Source organism: Rhizophagus irregularis, chromosome 27 (assembly GCF_026210795.1).
Source record: "Rhizophagus irregularis chromosome 27, complete sequence".
NCBI lineage: Eukaryota > Fungi > Glomeromycota > Glomeromycetes > Glomerales > Glomeraceae > Rhizophagus > Rhizophagus irregularis.
In genome coordinates, this window is record NC_089455.1 from 64,619 (window position 1) to 84,757 (window position 20,139).

A 20,139-nucleotide genomic window follows, 5' to 3' on the forward strand; every position below is an offset into this window, starting at 1 on the left:
TAACGGAATATCATTAGCATTAGACTGCATTAGGCTGCATTAGGCTAATAAGTAAACATGAATAAATAATTAAGGAGAAAAAACAATTAATCCACTAACCAAATATGTTAATGATCTACAGTCATGTTACTAATTATGAATAAATAGTATAAGGTCATTTATTTAATGTAACTTTACATTGTTGTGATTGTACACATGCCGTTTCTGCGACAATTTCTCCAGCTATTCCAATAATATTAGTTTGTAACACAAAACTGCAAGATTTAATATAAAAAAAAACGATTCTATTTTTCCTTTTTTTTTTCCATTATTAGTCCTTTTTTTTTTTTTTTTTAAAAAAAAAGATACATATATATTTTATAATCCTTCACTAAACTCCGGACTAATCAGACCAATTATAAATAAATATGGCACAACTTTCTGCTGATTGTCTTAATGAAATTTTTAAATATTTGGATGAAGACGTCACTTTAAATTCATGTTTATTGGTTAATAGTATTTGGTGTGAAATTTCAGTAAGAAATTTATGGAAAAATGTTAGAAATTATAAAACTTTAATCTCTTGTCTTCCTAAAGAATCTAAAGAAATTCTACTCAAGAATAAAATCAATATAACAACAACAACGATCACAAATTCACCATTATTTAATTATGTTATATTTATTAAAAGTCTTTCAATATATAATATTGATAATATGATTAAAAATATACTTCAAAATTACCAATCTATTACACCACAAAGTTTAAATCATAAGAAATATATAGTTACAAAAGAAATATATAAATTATTTATGAATAAAATATCTCTTAGAGAATTATATTTTAATTCATATAAAATAATTAATATACCAAATATAAATTTTATTAATTATAATGGGGCAAAAGATTGTTTGAGATTTTTATCAAAATTAAGTTGTCGTTCAGATATTTATTCAGAATTTTTTCAACAATTATCACAAATTTGTCATAATATACAATATTTATATATAACATTTGAAAAAATAATATCAAAAGGTTTACCAGATTTAATTTCTTCACAAAAAAATTTAAAACATTTATATATAATGCAATCTTATGATTGTGAAGATTTATCTGATATAATTCATTCTTTAACAAAACTTTATCCTGATAATTTAATTAAATTTGAACTTTATGGTGGGAAACATTTTATACCTTTATCTTTTATTTCAAAATTTTTAAATTTACAAGAACTTGTTTTATCTTTTGATTATAATTATGCTATTGAAGGTTTTAAAAATTTACATAATGTTAAATTTAATAATTTACAAATTTTAAAATTTGAATATGCTTATCCAAAATTTGAATTAATAAAATTTTTAGAAATTAATGGAAAAAATTTAAGAGAATTTTATATAGGTAATAATGATGATACTTTAAATTTATCTATATCTGAATTTTGTCCAAATATTAGAAAAATTTTTACTATATTTAAAAATAATGAATTAGGTTCTTTAAAAAATATTTTTATTAATTGTAAATATTTGGAAAGTATTAAAATTTGGTGTGGTGATAGATATTTGAATGATAAAAAGGTTTTGGATATAGTTTTAAATCATTCTCCTAGAGATTTTTATGAATTAAAATTATATTATGTTATTAATGCTCAATCTGAAATAACTCCTGAAGAATTAGAAGATTTTTTTATAAATTGGAATAATCGTATACCACAAAAATCTCTTTCTTTTATTATTACAAAAGGTTCTCGAGCAAAAAGTTTAGAAGTACGAAAAGAAAATATGGAAATTATTGAAAAATATAGAATGTTGGGCATTATTAAAAAAACTTTATAATAATTTTAATATTTTGTAATTATTTTTTTTTTTATTAAATAAAATTTATATATTTATATTGGATTTTCAGTAACACAGTGGCTATTACGCGTATTACATATATTAAACACGTATATTACGTATATTACACGTTTTAGTCGTTTTACGTCTTGCATACGTTCTCATACGTCTGTCTTATACTTGTACTTTTTATAATCTTATAACTCTCATATAACTCTGATAAGTCCAATTTGACAATGTCAACAAGAAGTCAAAAACAAAATGGTAAAAAAGTTAATATACATAGTACGTGATACGGTGATACAGTGTTATGTAACGCCATTATACATGGTCCAATAAGAATTCTTGTTTTTGTGACACGATTGGACACGATTACAAAGATTACAAATAGAAAATAGAAAATAGAAAATAAAATTTTGCTTTTATTTTTTTCTTTTTCCTTATTAAATAATCGTTTGTTAAATTATCAATTTATTACCATCAAAAAAAAAAATTTTAATCGTAACTATGTCTAAACTTCCTGTTGATTGTCTTAGCGAAATTTTTGAATATTTGGAAGAAGATAAATTTACTTTATATTCATGTTTACTTGTTGATCGCCTTTGGTGTGGAATTTCAGTTAGAATTTTATGGAGAAAAGTTCGTAATTATAGAACTTTAATCGCTTGTCTTCCAAAGAATTCAAAAGAAATCTTATATAATAATGGAATTATTGTTTCACCTCCAACTTCAAAAGATCCATTATTTAATTATATAACTTTTATTAAAAATATATCGATTTATAAAATCGATAATATAATTATTATTATTCTTAAAAATTATAAATCTATTTATACACCACAAAATTTAAATTATATAAAATTTATAGTGGCACAGGAAATTTTTAAATTACTCATGAATCAAATTACTTCATTAAAAGGATTATATTTTGATTCATATAAAAATTTGGATATCTCTAATGTAACTTTTACTTCTTATCCTGGAGCAGAAATTTGTTTAAAACATTTATCAAAATTGAGTTGCCATTCTGGTATTTACTCTGAATTTTTTTATCAATTATCCTTAATGTGTCATAATATACAAACATTAAAGATTAGATTTGAAGAAATTATATCAGATGGTTTAATGGATTTAATATTCGTTCAACAAAATTTGAAATATTTGGAAATAATATTATCTTATGAATGTGAAAATTTATCAAATATAATTCCTTCTTTAAAAAACCTTCCAAATACTTTAATTAAATTGGATTTTTCTGGTGGAAATCATATTATACCATTATCTTTTATAACAAAATTCAAAAATTTACAAGAACTTATATTATCATTCGATTATAATTACGCTATTGAAGATTTTACAAAATTACAATACATTTCATTTCCACAATTACAAGTACTGAAATTTGATTATGCTTATCCCAGATATGATTTATTAATAAAATTTTTGGAGGTTAATGGGAAAAGTTTAAAAGAATTTTATATAGGTAATAATGATAATTCTTTGAATCTAGCTATAGCAAAATTTTGTCCAAATCTCAGAAATCTTTTTACTATATTTAGAAAAGATGAATTAGAAACATTAAAAATGATTTTTAATAATTGTCAATATTTGGAGAGTATTGAAGTTTGGTGTGGAAATGATTATTTGGAAGAAAAAAAATTATTTGATATAATTGTAAAATATTCTCCTGAAAATTTTTTTGAATTAAAAATTTATTACGTTATTTTTACAAAATCTGAAATATCAAAGGAAGGATTGGAGGATTTTTTTATTAACTGGTCAAACCGCGCAAAACCAAAACCCCTCTCTATGATCATTTTTTTTCATGATTCAAATACGTATAATGAAAATATGAAAATAATTGAAAAGTACAAATCGTTGGGTGTTATTAAAAAATTTAAGATCATAATGTAACATGAATAGATCATCATCATCTGTATATAATTTTATCATTGTTAATAATAAAAATGTCTGTTATTTCAACTCAATAATGACATGAACTTCGGATGGTAATTTGCCAATACAGTATTTATTTTCTTTTTTTTTCTTGTGCTTTTTCCCTGTTCTAATCTTTCCTTTTCTAATTCTTTTGATTAGAATTTCTCATTTTTCTCTTCTTCGGAAGAATAAGTTTAAAAATACCTATGTCACGGTTTTTGGAGAAAAAGTATCAGTATATTCTATTAGTAGATTTTAGTAGATTATAATTCTGGTCAAGCATCTAATTTTGGCGCATTATGATAAACAAACTACCAAACATATTTAGTAAGAAATTGTGATTCATTCCAAAAAAATTGGTCGGAAAATTTCTTACTCTAAATTATATATTGTTAATCATGCTAACATTATAGTACTGGCCTGAATTATATTAGTGTACCCTAAAATATTGGTATATAAACCAGATTTTTATATACATTACTATAAAGGGAACAGATTGGTACATTATATTGCAAAATAATATAAAAAGGTTTTAATTAATTGTAAAATAAAGGGAATGTAAAAACATTATTATAAGCAAATATTAATATATATTGTATTGATATATAGAAGTTTAACTGTAATTTATAAAACTTCTAATTTTATAATTTTATTTATAAATATACATATAATTAAAAAAGAAAATATATTTAAATACTATAATAGAAAAGTATTGGACTACTGATAAAACAAAAAAAAATATTAAAAATAATAATTATCATTTTAAAAATATTATAAGAATTAAAAAGCAACATTCAAAACTTTAGTTTCTATCAATTATTGCATTAAATAAGTTATTTAAAAAAGAATCCCAAAAAATTTTCAGATAAGTAAGGTTCTAAATTCTAATAATAGAATCCAAAAAATCATGTAAATCCTTTTTTTTAAATAATATTAACGTTTTCTTTTTTCAAAAGCAAATTCTAAAAAAAACTTAAAATTTATAGTAAATTTTTTTTTAGCTGGATTTTATCTCTATATATTATTTAAAGTTTTTTTGAAAAAGTTTAGTATATATTTAATAGTTAAAGATTATATTAAAAAACCTTATATAAAAAACTATACATTACAATCTTTCGGATTAAAAATATTATTATAACAATAATTTTTTTTTTCTTTAATTACTCTATACTATAAAAATATTTTATCTGTTTTTTCTGTAAAATCTCTATAAAAATGAAGTCTTTCATAAATCCATTTACAGAAATTTAATAAAATATAATTTAAAATAATGAATTTTAAATTTTTATTAAAAAATTAAAAACAATATGTATCTTTTTAACAGTTTATTTTTTTAATATTTTTTTTATATCAATTATTTATTTTTACTAAGATTTTTCTTAAATTCAAGAACTACTTTACAAAAAATCACAAATTTTTTGAAATATTATTATAAATCTAAAATAATTGTGCAATAATTTCTAAAATATATAAAATTTATCAAAAATTCAAAATATATTTGAAATATTTTTGAAATTAATATATTAAAATAATATTAAAGTTAATTATATTATAATAACAAATAAAATAATTATAAAAATATTGATATTATTTTGAATTATTTTTATAAAATTAGATACAAGTATAATTATAAAAGTATAATAAAAGTATTTTGATATATTAAATGTATTTTAATTATATTTCAAAATCATTAATTAAATTATTAATTACTTAGCTATCAATGCCTATTTTTTTGATTACCATATAATAATCCTATAATGTATATTTTGTAATAATTGACAATATAATTGCCATTATAAATTAATATATATTAAAATACCATATTACAATGAAATGTAAAAAAATAATAATTTTGTAATATATGACAATTATCCTTTTATATTAGTTACAATATTAACTGTTAATATTAAATATCATACTTGTTAATAGACTTATTAATATATATGTTATTAAATATGATATTTACATGACATGTCAAAAATTCTTATTAATATTATTTAAAAAGCATTATAAAATACTACCAAAAAAATCAAAATCATTATAAAATTAATTCAAAAAATAATATTTTTAGTTAAATATATATTTTTAAATATATATAGTTAATTTTTTTATAATTGTTTATAAAATTTTATTATATATTTAATTTAATATAGCTTAAATAAGTTATAATTTTAAAAAGATATATATAATACAACTATTTATATTTTTTTTTATTTTTGTTTTTATTTTTGCTAACTGCTGCGTATTTATTAAGAAAAAGTCAAAGTTTTTACAAATATATATAGTACATAAGAAGACTAACTAAGATTAAAGAAGTAAAATAAACTACTTATCATTTCCTAAAAAATCTTACGTGTACACAATCAGGCAGTTATATGGCTATACAAGTATAGTTTAAGATACTAAAAACTTTTTTTAACCCTTTAGGTTTCATTTTTTTTTATTATATATAATAAAATTAATAAGAAAATATATATTTATGTAAAATAAAATATTAAAAGTTCTTATCAGTTGGAATTAGATCTACTGTATATTTAAAGAAAATTTATATAGTATATACATTTATAAAAATTATACTTATAGAAGTATTATTATATAATTAATTTGCATTCAAAATAAAATTATCTAAATAATAACTTCTATTAATTTTATTATAATTTAATAAATTTATTACTATTTAAATAATATTATCTGATTAATTTTTTTATTTACTTATTAAATAAGATAATTTTTTTTAATATTCTTAACATTTTTTAATAATCTTTAATATTTTTAATGCCTTTAACATTTTTTAATATTTTTTTAATACTTTTTTTTTAGATTTTTAAAAGTAAATTTTTTTTAATAATATTTATTTTCTTTTTATTTACTATTATTCTTTAATTATCTATTTTCTTTTTATAAATTTTTTAACTTTGGTATTTTAATATATAGTAAAATTTAATATATAAATAAATTACAGTCAACTTTCTATAAATATACCCTCTATAAATATACATTCTCTATAAATGTATCTTTTATCTAGTTCCAACTTGGACCTTAATGCTAAATACACAGTTTATATATATATATATTTTGCACCTTTTATAAAAAAATTTTATATAATTTACTTGTAAAATTTTTGTATTACCTTAATTTTAGATTAATATCATATAGATTTATATAAATTTTATAAATGCACATTCTCTTTAAATGTACTTTTATATCTAGTTCCAAAAGGAATGCATTTATAGGATTAGTAAAATTTATTAAAAATCTATTATACAGTCAGAACTCGATATACCGATATTTGATATACTGATACATTATTAAAAACTTGATATACCAATAAAATTTTACATTCCCACTATATGTGAGGACATATAAATATTGGTATAATTTGATATAACGATATTTTTTAAATTTTTTCTTATAAGTCCCAACATATTATTATATAAAGGTTTAACTGTATTAAGAAATCTATTATATTAAATAATAAGTTGTTTTTAAATTCCAATTTTAATATATTAAGACTTTACTTATATTTCACTCTAATTAAAGTTTTTTAAAATATTAGAAACTAGTTTCTTTACAATAATTAACCAATTTTTTTTTTTTTTTTTATTTGAATTTTTTCTATTTTAGCCAGATTTTTCTTTGGACTTTCTCTTTAGATTTCTTATTAAATTTTTTTTTCATATCATTTCTTAGATTTTTTTTTTGGATTTCTTTTTTGAATTTTTTTTATATTTTTTTTTAGTTAAAATTTTTTATTTTCTTTATATTTTGACTTTATAATAATATAATTTCATTTTTACTTTATATTTGATTTTTTTTTTGTTTTAATTTTAGTTATTTATTTATCTTTTTATTTTGGTTTTAGTTTATTCTAACCTTATATATTTTTATTTTCAGTTTTATTTAATTTTATTTTAATCTCAATTAATTTTATCTTTGATTTATTCCAATCTCAATTATTTTTGACTTCAATAGTAATTATCAAGAGTTTGTAAAATTACATAAACTATAATATGATATAATAAAATTATAGATTTTTAAATAATGTATTTTAGTTTATAAATGCTTAAATTAAAAATTTATATAAAATTTTTAATGTTTTATGTGATTTATTATAAGTGAAATTAATAAAATTATATATGAGTAAAAATCAAGGTAATTTTATATGAAAAGCAAATTAGCAACAGTTTAAAATTTAAATAATTATAATATAAAATATATGATATATAGTCAACTTTAATTATAAATATATTTTATGAGAATTTTTCTTAAATACATATTTTTTAATTCCAATTTTTATATATAAAATATTTCTTTTATAATCATTTCCTAAATATTAGCTAATATACTGTATGCTATGACCTTAAAGATTTTAAATATAAATGTGACATTTTTGTTTTTAACGTCAATTCCTCTAGAATTTTTACATATCTAATTAAAGATTCAAAGTGTAAATTGGATCATTGCCACGACTGTTATTAGATTGATTAATAAGGTGATATGCCACTCAATAATCAATAGCAGATCATCATTTATTTGAAATTTTACATGTCCCTTCATTACCAAAAAATGGATGGTAGAATATAATGAGAGTGATTTTAATATTTATAACTAAAACAGACTTGGAAAAAGAAAAAACAACCAGATCACCTAAGAACCAAAGTACTACTTGCAAGAATTACAAAAAAAAGTCATAAAAATAAATGATCATATTATTAGTATATATAATTAATAGCCGTTTGTTCATTGTTACTTATATATAGGATGTCATAACTCATGAGTATACTGGTCTTATTTGCATATTTGTAAAACTTTGAAAGAAATGATATTAGTTTTATAAAAATGATAAAATGGTTAAAAAGAAACTTTTTTTCACAACTCTATTTATTTAATTTTTCAGAGGAGCACTAATAAATGAAAAATATACATAATTATTTTATTTTCAATTATATAAATAGCATTTCATAATGTCAAATGATAAAAAATTTTATGGTTATAAGAATTAGCAAAAAATGTGATTGAGACGAAAGGTTATAAAGTATATGCTATATAAAAGGAACAAATAATAATCTTTTTTTAGGGAATAAAAAAAAATATGTAAAATAAAGTTATGAGTACAGTCAAACCTTAATATAGTGAATCCTTGATATAGTGAATTTTTCAGACAATTATAATAACTTTCCTCTCGCTATAACGAATTAATCAATCAAATCTCTTAAAATCTTTACTATAGTTTTATAGCAAAGTTAAGGTCTGAACCTTATAGGGGTGATATTTTATAGGGAAAAGTTTTTAATATACCATTTACATCACAATAAAACTATTGAATTTTGAAATACTCAAAAATAACGTCTAATGACAAAACTTCATTTGTCGACCAATATTACTTATTGATTGTTATGTCCATAAAATAATATAAACCACATATGCATCTTTTAACATCATCAAATCTAAAATGATTCTTATAATACACTTTCTGTAAGTAATTGATAAAGTTTATATTTTGGAAAAGGCATAATAATGTTTTATCTACCAGTTTTTCAAAAATAGGAGGACTATTATTCAATAATATCTATCATAAAAAGATGAAAATAAAAATAAAAAAATTTGAAAATTGGATGGCAAAAACAGCAAATGAATACTGAAATCTTTACCTTTGAGTGAATAAATTCTAGTGCATCTCTTATACTACAAGTATTTTCCAAATATAATATTGATTGATGGCATTCTTTTTTTTTTACTATTGCTTATTTTTTGGCCTCCTCTTCTTTAATTATCTTAAATTTCTTAGCTTCATTCATTTTCATTATCCTTTCTATCATTTTTAACTTATCATTCTCCTTTAACTCTATTATCTTTAATATTATCTTGTATTTTTCAACATCCAACTTCTTCACAAGCTGAAAAACTTTATGTTTAATACTGTTCTGAATAGTCAGGTTATCATCAAATTCAGTCAAATCTATATAATCAGGTGCACCTTTTTTACTGGATTCATGAATATTGCCTATCTTTGTCAGGTCAATATTGTTGAGTTTATATTTAATATTATTCTCAAGTTCGGTCAAGTCTATATAATTAGGTGCATCTTCACTGGGTTCGTGATTATCATCAAATTTAGTTAAGCTGTTCCAACTTGATTATTTGTTTAACATCCCCCATCCCCCTCTATCTTTTAAAAAATTTGAGATCTAATAAACACATATTTTTAAATACCCCCTCTATTTTTGAAAAAATTTAAAAGCAAATAAACATATAGTGATAAATATTCCCTTTAAATTTTACCTGAAATTTTCAAATTTTCCTATGTTTATTTATTTAGTTTGTTTAACTTAAGCCCCCCTCCCCCTTAATTTTTTCAAAAGATCTGGACGTTAAACAAACAATTAAATTGGAACAGCCTGATTATCATAAAGTTCAGTTAGGTCTATATAATTGGGTGCATCTTCCCTGGTTTCATGATTATCATCAAATTTGGTTAGGTCTATATAATTGGGATTTACCCCAGTATCACAGACACTTTTATAATTAAAATTTCACCCCACGTGACCGGTGACATTTAAAGGAATGTGAAAAAAATAATTTTGCGAGGCAAAAAAAAAAACAGAGTCCTTCAGATGCAAATGTATCGTTCTTGTACCATCAGGTGCTATTTTCTTCTACCACCTTACTGTAAAAATATATTATGCGGTGAAGATCGACATGCATATGGTAGAAGAAGATAGTATTTGCCCCTCAGATAAATATAAACAGTGAAAACGCGGTGGGTGTGATGCCGGTGATGAATATTACAAAATCACGTAAGATTATAATTGGGTATAATTGGGGTGTATCATCACGGGGTTCATGATTATCGTAAAGTTCGGTTAGATCTATATAATTGGATGCAGCTAATCTTTTTTCTTTTTTTGTTCTCTTTAACCTAAAAATAAAATAGGAGTTAGTGAAAGTGTTTCACTAAGTAGTCATATATACAAACGTAAGTTTCCAAATAAGGAAAGTTCATAGCCAATTCCTCCTCAAGAATCAGCAGACCTTATTTGAAAAACTTCATTGGTTGCATTTCATTGTAGGCCAGGCAATCCCATGTTAAATTGTGGGCCGAACAACCATATGATTGAATGGAATCGCCCTTGAGCGATCTCACAACTTACATATAATCACCCTTGAGCAATCTCACAATTGCACTTCCTATTGTAGGCCGAACAACCATGTAGAATGAATGGAATTACCTTCGCAATATGTTTATATATGATGTAACCTTTTCACTGCACCACTAAACAGATTGTTCCAGTAATCTCACAAAGAAACCCCAATGGAAAGGAGTTTGTCTACCTGTATGGGTTCATTTCTTATTCTTATTGCCTCTTCCCGACTTCTTTTCTCACGTCCACGTTTGTTCTTTTTATGACGGATAATTGACAGTGACATTGCTTAAGTAAAGATATTAGTGCTTTGATAATTTAAAAAAGAAGTATGTAAGTTTATAAAAAAAAAAGGGTTTTTTTTACGCTCCCAGATGGTATCAGTGGGAGACAGGAAACGCGTATATATAATTTGATATCACGTTTTATCATGTTAGCACGTTAGCAGAATTAGCAGAAATAGCAGGAACAAAAGAAACGCGTACGCATAATTTATACCAGTGAGATAATCAGAATACAAAAATAGGTTATTATTTGCGGAATATACGTTTTATTTGATTTTATTTTACTTGCATTATTGCATATTATTTTTTTGATCATTAAGCACCAGTTAAAAACGTATTCATATTACTCCTTCAGCAACGAGTAAACTACTATCAATAAAGAAATATAAACATCCAAGTGATCTGTGTAATCATACATTACGTAAAAAAAATCATTTTTCCATAAAAAACGTTGGTAGAATTTGTATATTACGAAATTTTATTTTAATTTCTTACTTCTTTAGTTTTAATTAAATTTACTATTTATTAATTAAAAATTTTTTTTAAAAAAATATAAATAAGACCCGAATTCATAAGGAGGGTGTGGTGGGCCGCTACTCTATAATTGATTAGGATTAGGATTATTAAATAGATTAATTAAATAGATTACTAAATAGATTAATAGATTAAATAAATTTTACAACCATTTTTTTTTCAAATTCGTCTAGTAAAATCTAACCAAAAAAGAGTATACCTGGCAAGTGTTTTGATGATCTTTCAATACTACATCACAGAAATTATACCATACATAATAGGAAAAAAATAGTAGCTGTTTTCTATATACTGATAACATTTATATAAACAAATAATCAACCGTGTTTCATTACCTTTACTCTCATCGCAACATAATTCAGTAAGCTTGTCAACGAAAGAAACTTTCTTTCTCTTGAAGACTGCAAATATGACAGCAGGCGCAGTAAAATAAACATGAAAAAGTTAACACTAAAGTACCTTGGTAACGTAACAAGGAAGAAATTTACTATTAGAAATTACCTTTTGCAACTTTTTGAAAAAATGACATATTTGCGTTTGAAGTAATGAGTAAGAGAAAATATTCGAAAGAAATTTTAAGAAAATTTTCTTTTTAGCTATCTAATTTATAATGATTTAATCAATCAATCAATCAATCAATAATATAATTAGTAATTTTATGTCATAAATTGACATGTAAAAAATTTATTGTAAAAAATTTATTATACTCAGAACATATGATAGCTACGACCATGGACGAATTTTTTGAGAAATTCTCTTCTAGTTAGCATTAAAATGAGCATTGTGAGCCATTGTGAGCCGATTGAATACTTTTTAATTGAATTTATTCAATAAAAACATGAAATAAACATCAACAGCGATGGGACCGGGATACGAATTTTTTGAGAAATTGCTCTATAACTAATATATTTGTCTGTGTCGGTTTAGATTATGGTAATAGTTATCATGTTTATATATTTCTTGTTCCTTATGCAAATTTGCTTCAGAAGATGCTGAGCAACTTCACAGTAAACTCATAGAAGCTAAATTAAAGGTAAGTAATTTTCTAGTAAATTATGTCTTCCATTAGCTATGGAACAAAACTTACTAATCGATTCTGGTCTTGGTTCTGTGGACGGAGATTACGAACTTTTGAAGGCTCTAGGATTAATAGACGATGAAGAAACGGAGATAAATTGATGGGTATGACAAAATCGAGGCAGATGAAGATGACGAAGATGACGATGATGATGATTGGAATGAATTCGAGACCGATGATGAAGATGACAAGGACAATTATTGGGACCCTAGCAAAATGTATACCGGATGGGATTATTTAGCTCATTTTGGGGAAGATGCTTGGAATAAACTTAGCTCGGTTGGCTCACCATCGAAATATTGTATTTAGGGAATTCACCAGACATCTTCCAAATATATCTGAGCAAGAAAAAAATGGATTATTCGACACATTTTCTAGATCTGATGCATGCCCATGATCCTATTCCAACTTCGTAAATCTAATTCTAAACTCAGCATTCTCAGACTCAAGTTTAGTGATAGCTGACTTATATTTCTCTAGCTTCACTATTTTGGCGTTAAGTTTACCAATCTTGGCTGGAAAATCTGTTATAGCTTTCACTTATCGTTATTTCTGGCATTAAGCTTCTGTCTTAACTCCATATTCTCAGCCTTGAGCCTGGCATTTTCTTGCCTGAGTTCATCAAATTCGTATGACATTTTTGATACACGATGGGAATTATTCAATGTTATGTGGAAAATGTAAAGACGCTTTATTAATACAGAGAAAAAAATAAATACAAATGTGGGACTTTGCCCAGGATACATAAAGTTTCTATTATACATGCTTATTTTTTCGAACGATATTCCTCTATTCTAGCTTTTTTCATTGTTTTCATTGAGGCTTCCGCGCATGCCCTGCTACGTTTTCACGCCATTGTGTAACGTTTGATATTCCCAATTATTTGTCGTACACATTTCTGACGCGCAAGAGGAGGCATTTTAGTTCTAAAAAAATCGCGATTAGCCATTGACCGACTGTAATAAAATAATATAATTAATATAGAAAAGAAATTTGGCAATTTGAAAAATTTGTGAATTTTTTTTATGAATGCACCTAATTTTTTTTTTTGTGTACATTAATTCAGTAACTAATACTTGTTCTCAACTTTTACCTGGAACTTCAATTTTCCATAACGTTGAGTTCGTTAAGAGCAAAATTATCGAAGCTTTGCTTCCTTTCTTGATAACTTTCACGTCATCAAACCAAAGTACAAGTGTTACAAAGTTACAACACAAGAATGACAGTTTTGTAAGATGACAAACATGAAACAATTACCCCTCGTTCTATGGTGTTACGATTTACGAGCTAAGAAAGTAAAGTGATACAGGTCAATATAACTTTTGCGAAACCGAGATATGTGAAAAATATTGCCTCAATAACAAATTACAAAAAAGTTTAATTAATCTTTTATTTATTTAAAAAGTACACAACTATAAACAAAATATATTACAAAGTGGAAAAAAGCGTGAAATTAACCAGCATTCACCAATAATAATGAAGAATTTATGGAAAGTCTAAATCTAAAATCTAAAAGTCCTTTGTTACCCACTCATTTAAAACTATACGATTTTGAGTGGATCCATGTGTATTTGATTTGAAACTACATTATCCTGTAATGATGACGTCTGTTCTAAAACAGAACGACATTTAGCCATAAGATCTGAAGCATCCTTATAATCTTGAACGAATGTGCTTTCATATTCAAAATCCTCAAAGACACGTTCAAGGAAATACAGCCCGTTAGCATATTCGCCAGCATGAATCAATACATTAGCTACTCTCAACACAAAAACGCTCAGATATCTTTGAGTGTCAAACCCGTATTTTTCATACCAGTTCAAAATTTGATCGAGGTTTTGAATTATAGCATTCTTGGACTGGAATATACCATTAGATGCATCGAAAAGGATAAGAATCTTTAGAATAATGATATAAGTCCAATGACGAGTACCAATGTGAGATATGCAAGCATTGTAGAGTTCAATTAATTGAGAATGATCTATAAATGGGAGAATGTTTAATTTTTCTTCTAGAGCAATAATTTGATTTTCTAATTCTGTTTCTCTTACAAACAATCCATGAAGTCTTGGGCTGTTATCTTCAAAACGTGAATTACACATATCGCAAAGCCAATAATTCTGTGCCGTTGATGCTTTGTTTTCATTTGTAGACAAAATTGGATACCGATATATATATCCACCATTCATTCTTCTATGATTTTTACAAATATTACAATTTGGACAAGGTAAACCACGTGATACATCCATCCTTTCGGTACATCTTGGACATTCACATGTGAACAACTTAGCGCGTTGAAGAATCCTGTGTCTCGCTCCTCTTGAGAGGATACTATCTTTACCAAGATAATCTGTAGTAATCTGTTCACCCTTCGATATTCTTTTGACAGCTGTATGAACACCAAGTCCGTCAATAGACTGATAAAAAGTATTTGCTTCGCAAGAGTGATTCATTTTACTGCCAAATACGAAAATGGCTGAACCATCAAAATCGAAAGAATGAGAATTCAAAGTGAATATCATGAAGACCTTACGGAAAGTTTCTTCAGGTATGTCTGCCCAAGCTTCAACTCGGTTTATACAAGTTTTGATAATCTTGTCAACATATGTTGAACCAATAATAGACCATGCTGACTCAAGTTGATCTTGAGGGGGAAGATAAAAATTATTTAATATGGCATTTTGAATCTCTGGAGAAGCATCAAAAAATGTTTTGAATTTTGAGAATACACTCAAATCTATATCAAATGTACATGAGAATGCACGATCACGTTTCGAAGATAATGGGTGTACAACTATAAAAGGTTTTTCCGATAATACAATTTCGCCTTTTTCAAAATCGCGTGTAGCGTATAAACCATTTCCATATTTTTCATTATATTTAACTTCAATACCGTCAATACCGTCCATAATTTTATATGTAAAGGGCAAAAAAAAAAAATGGAATATTGTTTGAAAAGTAAGGGATTTTTTTTTTTGAATTGTGGAAAAAATTAAAAAAGTGGGGTTGTATTTATAATATTTATCAATTAACGATGCAAAATGTAGATTAAGAGAGATAATGGATACGAGTGGCGTAACATCTGTCGAAAGAGGAAAAAATTCTCAAAGAAGCACAGAGAAACATCTTACATAATATCAATTTATCTGAAAAAAAATGGGGAACGTGATCAGCTGATGGGGTTCAATTTCCTTTATGGTAATAGGCAAGTGAAAAACATAAAACAGTGATGCAATGTTATGCAAAAGAAACAATTGGATTTTCTATTAACTTGTGAATGCGTTACCCGAGTTTTACACGACGAATAATTAACAGGTGAAAAAAAATCGGCAATGTACGAAATTGTGCATGAATATAAACTTTTTTTTTTCAACAATGGGTGCATTATAAAGAATTTTGTTATAGCAGCGCGATGGTTCACTTGCAAGTCTAAAGTCCATTAAAATTTGCAAGTTCTTAAAATACCCATTGTTTTCATTTATTCAGAAAGAAAAAAAAATTTTTTAAAGAATGATGAAAATGCTACGATTGTGGTGTTATTATTATTACTTTTTTTTTTTTACATTGTTGTATTGTTTTAATTTGACACGCATGTGTTACTTTCCCTGCCATTAAGATACAAGTTATAGGATCGATCTGATTCGTTGAAACCAATGTGATTCGATTTTTTTTTCTGTCCTTTTATCGGATTCATATGAATTCTTTGCAGATTTGTTATTAAGTTTTTCTCGTGAAACTAAGATTAGTGTAATGTAATTTCTTGGTTCACACAGTTTTGTTCTCATGATCTATTGGAGAGATATTTCTGGTGCAACCATTGTATTGTAACACTAATATTAGGCTGGAATTTTGGCTGGAATTTTACGGCTGCTATTTAGCATTAGCCGTGTTTATGAATAAATGAAAATTACGATGTATAGTATAGTGTGAATTTACTAGAACTAGAATAGATTTTCTAGTATGACGAAATAAACAATTATTTTATTCAAATTCATTATTTTCATATAATTCGTTACTATTTTTATTTTATAGAAATTTATTCATAATAATTTGAAATGGACAAATATCAAGTAATATTTTTATTTTATAACTTTTTAGGTTATTATTTGTGTCAATAAAATTATTTATTAACAATAATTATTTTAATAATAGAAAATTGAAAAATTGGGAGAAGGTTGGTTAAATTTCATATCTTTCTTTTAGTTGTATCAAGAATATACTAACCTTTGGTTGGATCTTGGTCGGATCTTTCGAATGAAGGAACGTATGGTATCGTTTATAAAGCACAGAATCGAGATTCAAACGAAGTAGTTGCGTTGAAACGGATAAGGTTAGATAACGAAGAGGAAGGGGTATCGTATTTGTTTCAACTCTATTTATACTTTAATTGATTCAATTAGTTTAATCTTAATTAATTAATTATATTATTAGGTACCCTGTACTGCAATTCGTGAGATATCATTGTTGAAAGAATTAAAACATCCAAATATAGTGAGGTGAATAATTTAGTCGGTTTTATATTTTACCGATTTGGATTGATTAAAATTAATTTATTTAATTTCTTTAAAAAGACTTTATGATGTCTTACATACGGAAAAGAAACTGACATTAGTTTTTGAATATTTGGATTCGGACTTAAAGAAATTCTTAGATACATATGGAGGCGATCTGGATAAAGACACAATTAAGGTATTGTTTTTTTTTCATTTTTTAATGTTATTATAATTTTTTTTATTTATTTTATTATTATTTATTTTAGCAATTAATGTATCAACTCCTGAAAGGGATTGCGTTTTGTCATGAACATAGAGTTTTACATAGGGTAGGATATTAATTTATTTTGAAATTCATAAGTTGAAAATTATTTATCTATATATTTTATACTAATTAAAGTAAAATTTACAGGACCTGAAACCACAGAATTTACTTATTAATAAGGTGAAAAATTTCACATAATTTTTAATTATTTTAATTAAATCACATTTTAACATAAATTTATTCAATTAAGAGAGGAGAATTGAAATTGGCGGATTTTGGTCTTGCGCGTGCATTTGGAATTCCTGTTAGAAGTTATTCACATGAGGTTTATTTAAATTTTATTTGATATTAAAAAAAAAAAAAATAATAATTTAAAAAGAATATTATAATTAATGAATTTTTTACTTAGGTTGTAACGTTATGGTATCGTGCACCTGATGTATTAATGGGATCAAGACAATATTCAACATCTATTGATGTTTGGTCTGCTGGGTGTATATTTGCAGGTTAGAACAATCAGTTATAATAGATTTTTATTTATGTTTATTTATATTTATCATTTTTTTTTTATAGAAATGGCTTCTGGTAGGCCCCTGTTTCCAGGAAGCTCAATTAAAGATCAGTTACTGCGAATATTTAAATATCCTTTATTTTAACAAACAATCCTATTTTCCAAGTCTATTTTATCATATATTTATATCCTTAGCCATTTTAGTACAGTTTTAGGAACCCCGACAGAGGAAACGTGGCCTAGAGTATCACAGTTGCCAGAATACAAAGTATGTTTTCATCTAGTGATGGATAAATAAATTATTGCATCTTTAATTAAGTATTTAATATACAAAATATTTCGAAAATATTTTGTAGAGTGATTTTGCTATTTATAATCGAATTCCACTAGAATCACTTCTTCCAAAACTTGATTCATCAGGAATTGATTTATTAAGTGTGAGTTAAATCATCTTTCTTAGGTAAAATATTTTTGATTAGAGAAGTCAATGTTAATCCTTAAAAAAAATTTTTTTTTTTTGATTGCTAGCAGCAATTAATAGAATATCAACCAGAAAAGCGTCTTAGTGCAGAAGATGCACTTCAACATCCATATTTCGAGGAAATTCGTAAAAAGGAACAATCAACACAAGCAGCAGCATCATCCGTGTAATTTTTCATATTGTTATTTTTATTATCAATTCTTCCATTAAAAAATTCAATATCCTTCCCCTCATATAATCCGCATTCCTAAGTTTTATCCAGATAAGATTTGTGTTAATTCAATAATATATATACACAATTTAGCAAACTATATCATTATTTTTTATATATACTGTATTAGTTACAAATACCAAAAAAAAATTGGTATAATTTAATAATGTTTCTTAAATAACAAGATATATTCAATAAAAGAAATAATTTTTTTTTTAATAGAAATATATAAAGTAAGTATTAGATAACAATTTCACCTTCAATGGATTTTTGATCTAAGCCTAATTTCTTTAAACAGGTAAAATATCTTTCTAAACTTTGCGTTTTTAAATATTTTAAAATACGCTGCCTTTTATGCACCATATATCTTAAAGCTCTATAATTATGCTTATCTTTATGATTATTTTTAATATGCTCATGAAGATTTAAAATTTTAGCAGTCCAAACAGCAGCTATTGTTAAAATTAATACGTTAATTTGGAAATACTAATGATAAAAAAAAATAATAATTTTCATTAATTTACTTACCTTGAACTTCAGCACTACCAGTATCACCTTCTTTTCTAGCAAATTCTTTTATAGCTAATTGAATATTATGTAATAAAATACCTTTAGAGCTAGCATTATGTAGACCAGTTAAATTTTTAAGTATTTGAACTCTTCCTAATTCTTTTTCTGGTTCTGTTGTAGAATTTTCTATTATAATATCTGGTGCAATTTTAAATAAAAATTCTTCATCTTTTCCATCCAAAAAAAAATTCCTATATTGTTTATTTTCAGATAATGAAAGAGTTGAGGGAGATGATGTAGAATTAGCTGAAGTATAAATTTGTGAAGGACGTAAAAGTGAATTTGTAAATGGTGTTGGTATTCCTGTTATAACATTGGATCTTTTCGAATTTTCTTGTTGCAATTTTGATATTTTTTTTGCAATATTTCGACGTTTTATTTCTCTTGGATGACTTTTTTGTATGAGAGTTGTAGAGTGAAATAAACGCGCTATATTCAATTTTTTTCTTTTTTAGTTTTTAAAACGAGTTTGAAACCAGAAGGAAATAATATTTGAAATTAATTTACCCTTCAACGTTGTAAAGAGTTTATTACTTGAAGGAAATAAATATCTTTTATAATAAGAAAACATATTATAATAAAAATATAACGGCACAGAAAAAGAGATGAGTGTAAAAAAAAAAATTTTAATCTGACCAATTAAAAATACGCAATGAGTATTTTTTGATCGTCAGTACAGAATGTCTTGACGAATATAATCAATCAAGGAAAAATTGCCAATATAATATATACTCCAAAATTAATTTGCTAAATCATTATTTAAAATTGAAAATTTCTGAAATCTTTCATTATAATGGATTACGAGAATCAACATATAGTATTTT

At 24.5% G+C, this 20,139-nt stretch overlaps 6 protein-coding genes across 7 annotated transcripts; 3 read left to right on the forward strand and 3 right to left on the reverse strand.

Moving 5' to 3' along the window:
• Positions 1-407: 407 nt before the first annotated feature.
• Positions 408-1,811, forward strand: OCT59_017927 (uncharacterized protein; the record flags this gene model as incomplete). Its single annotated transcript, XM_066148428.1, has 1 exon — positions 408-1,811. The coding sequence occupies one exon, from the start codon at positions 408-410 to the stop codon at positions 1,809-1,811; it is 1,404 nt and encodes a 467-aa protein (XP_066004361.1).
• Positions 1,812-2,229: 418 nt separating this feature from the next.
• Positions 2,230-3,802, forward strand: OCT59_017928 (uncharacterized protein). The gene has a single exon (XM_066148429.1). The coding sequence runs from the start codon at positions 2,319-2,321 to the stop codon at positions 3,723-3,725; it is 1,407 nt and encodes a 468-aa protein (XP_066004362.1). The 5' UTR covers positions 2,230-2,318; the 3' UTR covers positions 3,726-3,802.
• Positions 3,803-12,827: 9,025 nt separating this feature from the next.
• On the reverse strand, positions 12,828-13,109 carry OCT59_017929 (uncharacterized protein; the record flags this gene model as incomplete). The annotated part of the gene is made up of 2 exons (XM_066148430.1): positions 12,828-12,992; positions 13,074-13,109. The coding sequence occupies 2 exons, from the start codon at positions 13,107-13,109 to the stop codon at positions 12,828-12,830; spliced, it is 201 nt and encodes a 66-aa protein (XP_066004363.1).
• Positions 13,110-13,455: 346 nt separating this feature from the next.
• Positions 13,456-15,768, reverse strand: OCT59_017930 (uncharacterized protein). Its single transcript, XM_025313580.2, has 3 exons — positions 14,042-15,768; positions 13,878-13,952; positions 13,456-13,740 (listed from the first exon to the last, which is right to left on the reverse strand). Exon 1 carries the CDS (start codon positions 15,691-15,693, stop codon positions 14,326-14,328), a length of 1,368 nt encoding a protein of 455 aa, XP_025186887.1. The 5' UTR covers positions 15,694-15,768; the 3' UTR covers positions 13,456-13,740; positions 13,878-13,952; positions 14,042-14,325.
• A 1,071-nt stretch (positions 15,769-16,839) lies between these two features.
• On the forward strand, positions 16,840-18,967 carry OCT59_017931 (the record flags this gene model as incomplete). Of its 2 annotated transcripts, XM_066148431.1 has the most annotated exons (13): positions 16,840-16,854; positions 16,937-16,958; positions 17,045-17,136; positions 17,216-17,280; positions 17,356-17,473; positions 17,544-17,606; positions 17,690-17,722; positions 17,793-17,867; positions 17,952-18,048; positions 18,116-18,182; positions 18,261-18,321; positions 18,410-18,490; positions 18,582-18,967. In XM_066148431.1, 13 exons carry the CDS (start codon positions 16,840-16,842, stop codon positions 18,702-18,704), a joined length of 912 nt encoding a protein of 303 aa, XP_066004364.1. In that variant the 3' UTR covers positions 18,705-18,967. The 2 variants fall into 2 exon arrangements, with proteins under 2 accessions (XP_066004364.1, XP_066004365.1); XM_066148432.1 differs by having other exon boundaries at positions 18,116-18,321.
• An 18-nt stretch (positions 18,968-18,985) lies between these two features.
• Positions 18,986-19,886, reverse strand: OCT59_017932 (mitochondrial 37S ribosomal protein uS15m; the record flags this gene model as incomplete). The annotated part of the gene is made up of 3 exons (XM_025313582.2): positions 18,986-19,197; positions 19,274-19,744; positions 19,823-19,886. The coding sequence occupies 3 exons, from the start codon at positions 19,884-19,886 to the stop codon at positions 18,986-18,988; spliced, it is 747 nt and encodes a 248-aa protein (XP_025186889.1).
• Between the last annotated feature and the right edge of the window lie 253 nt (positions 19,887-20,139).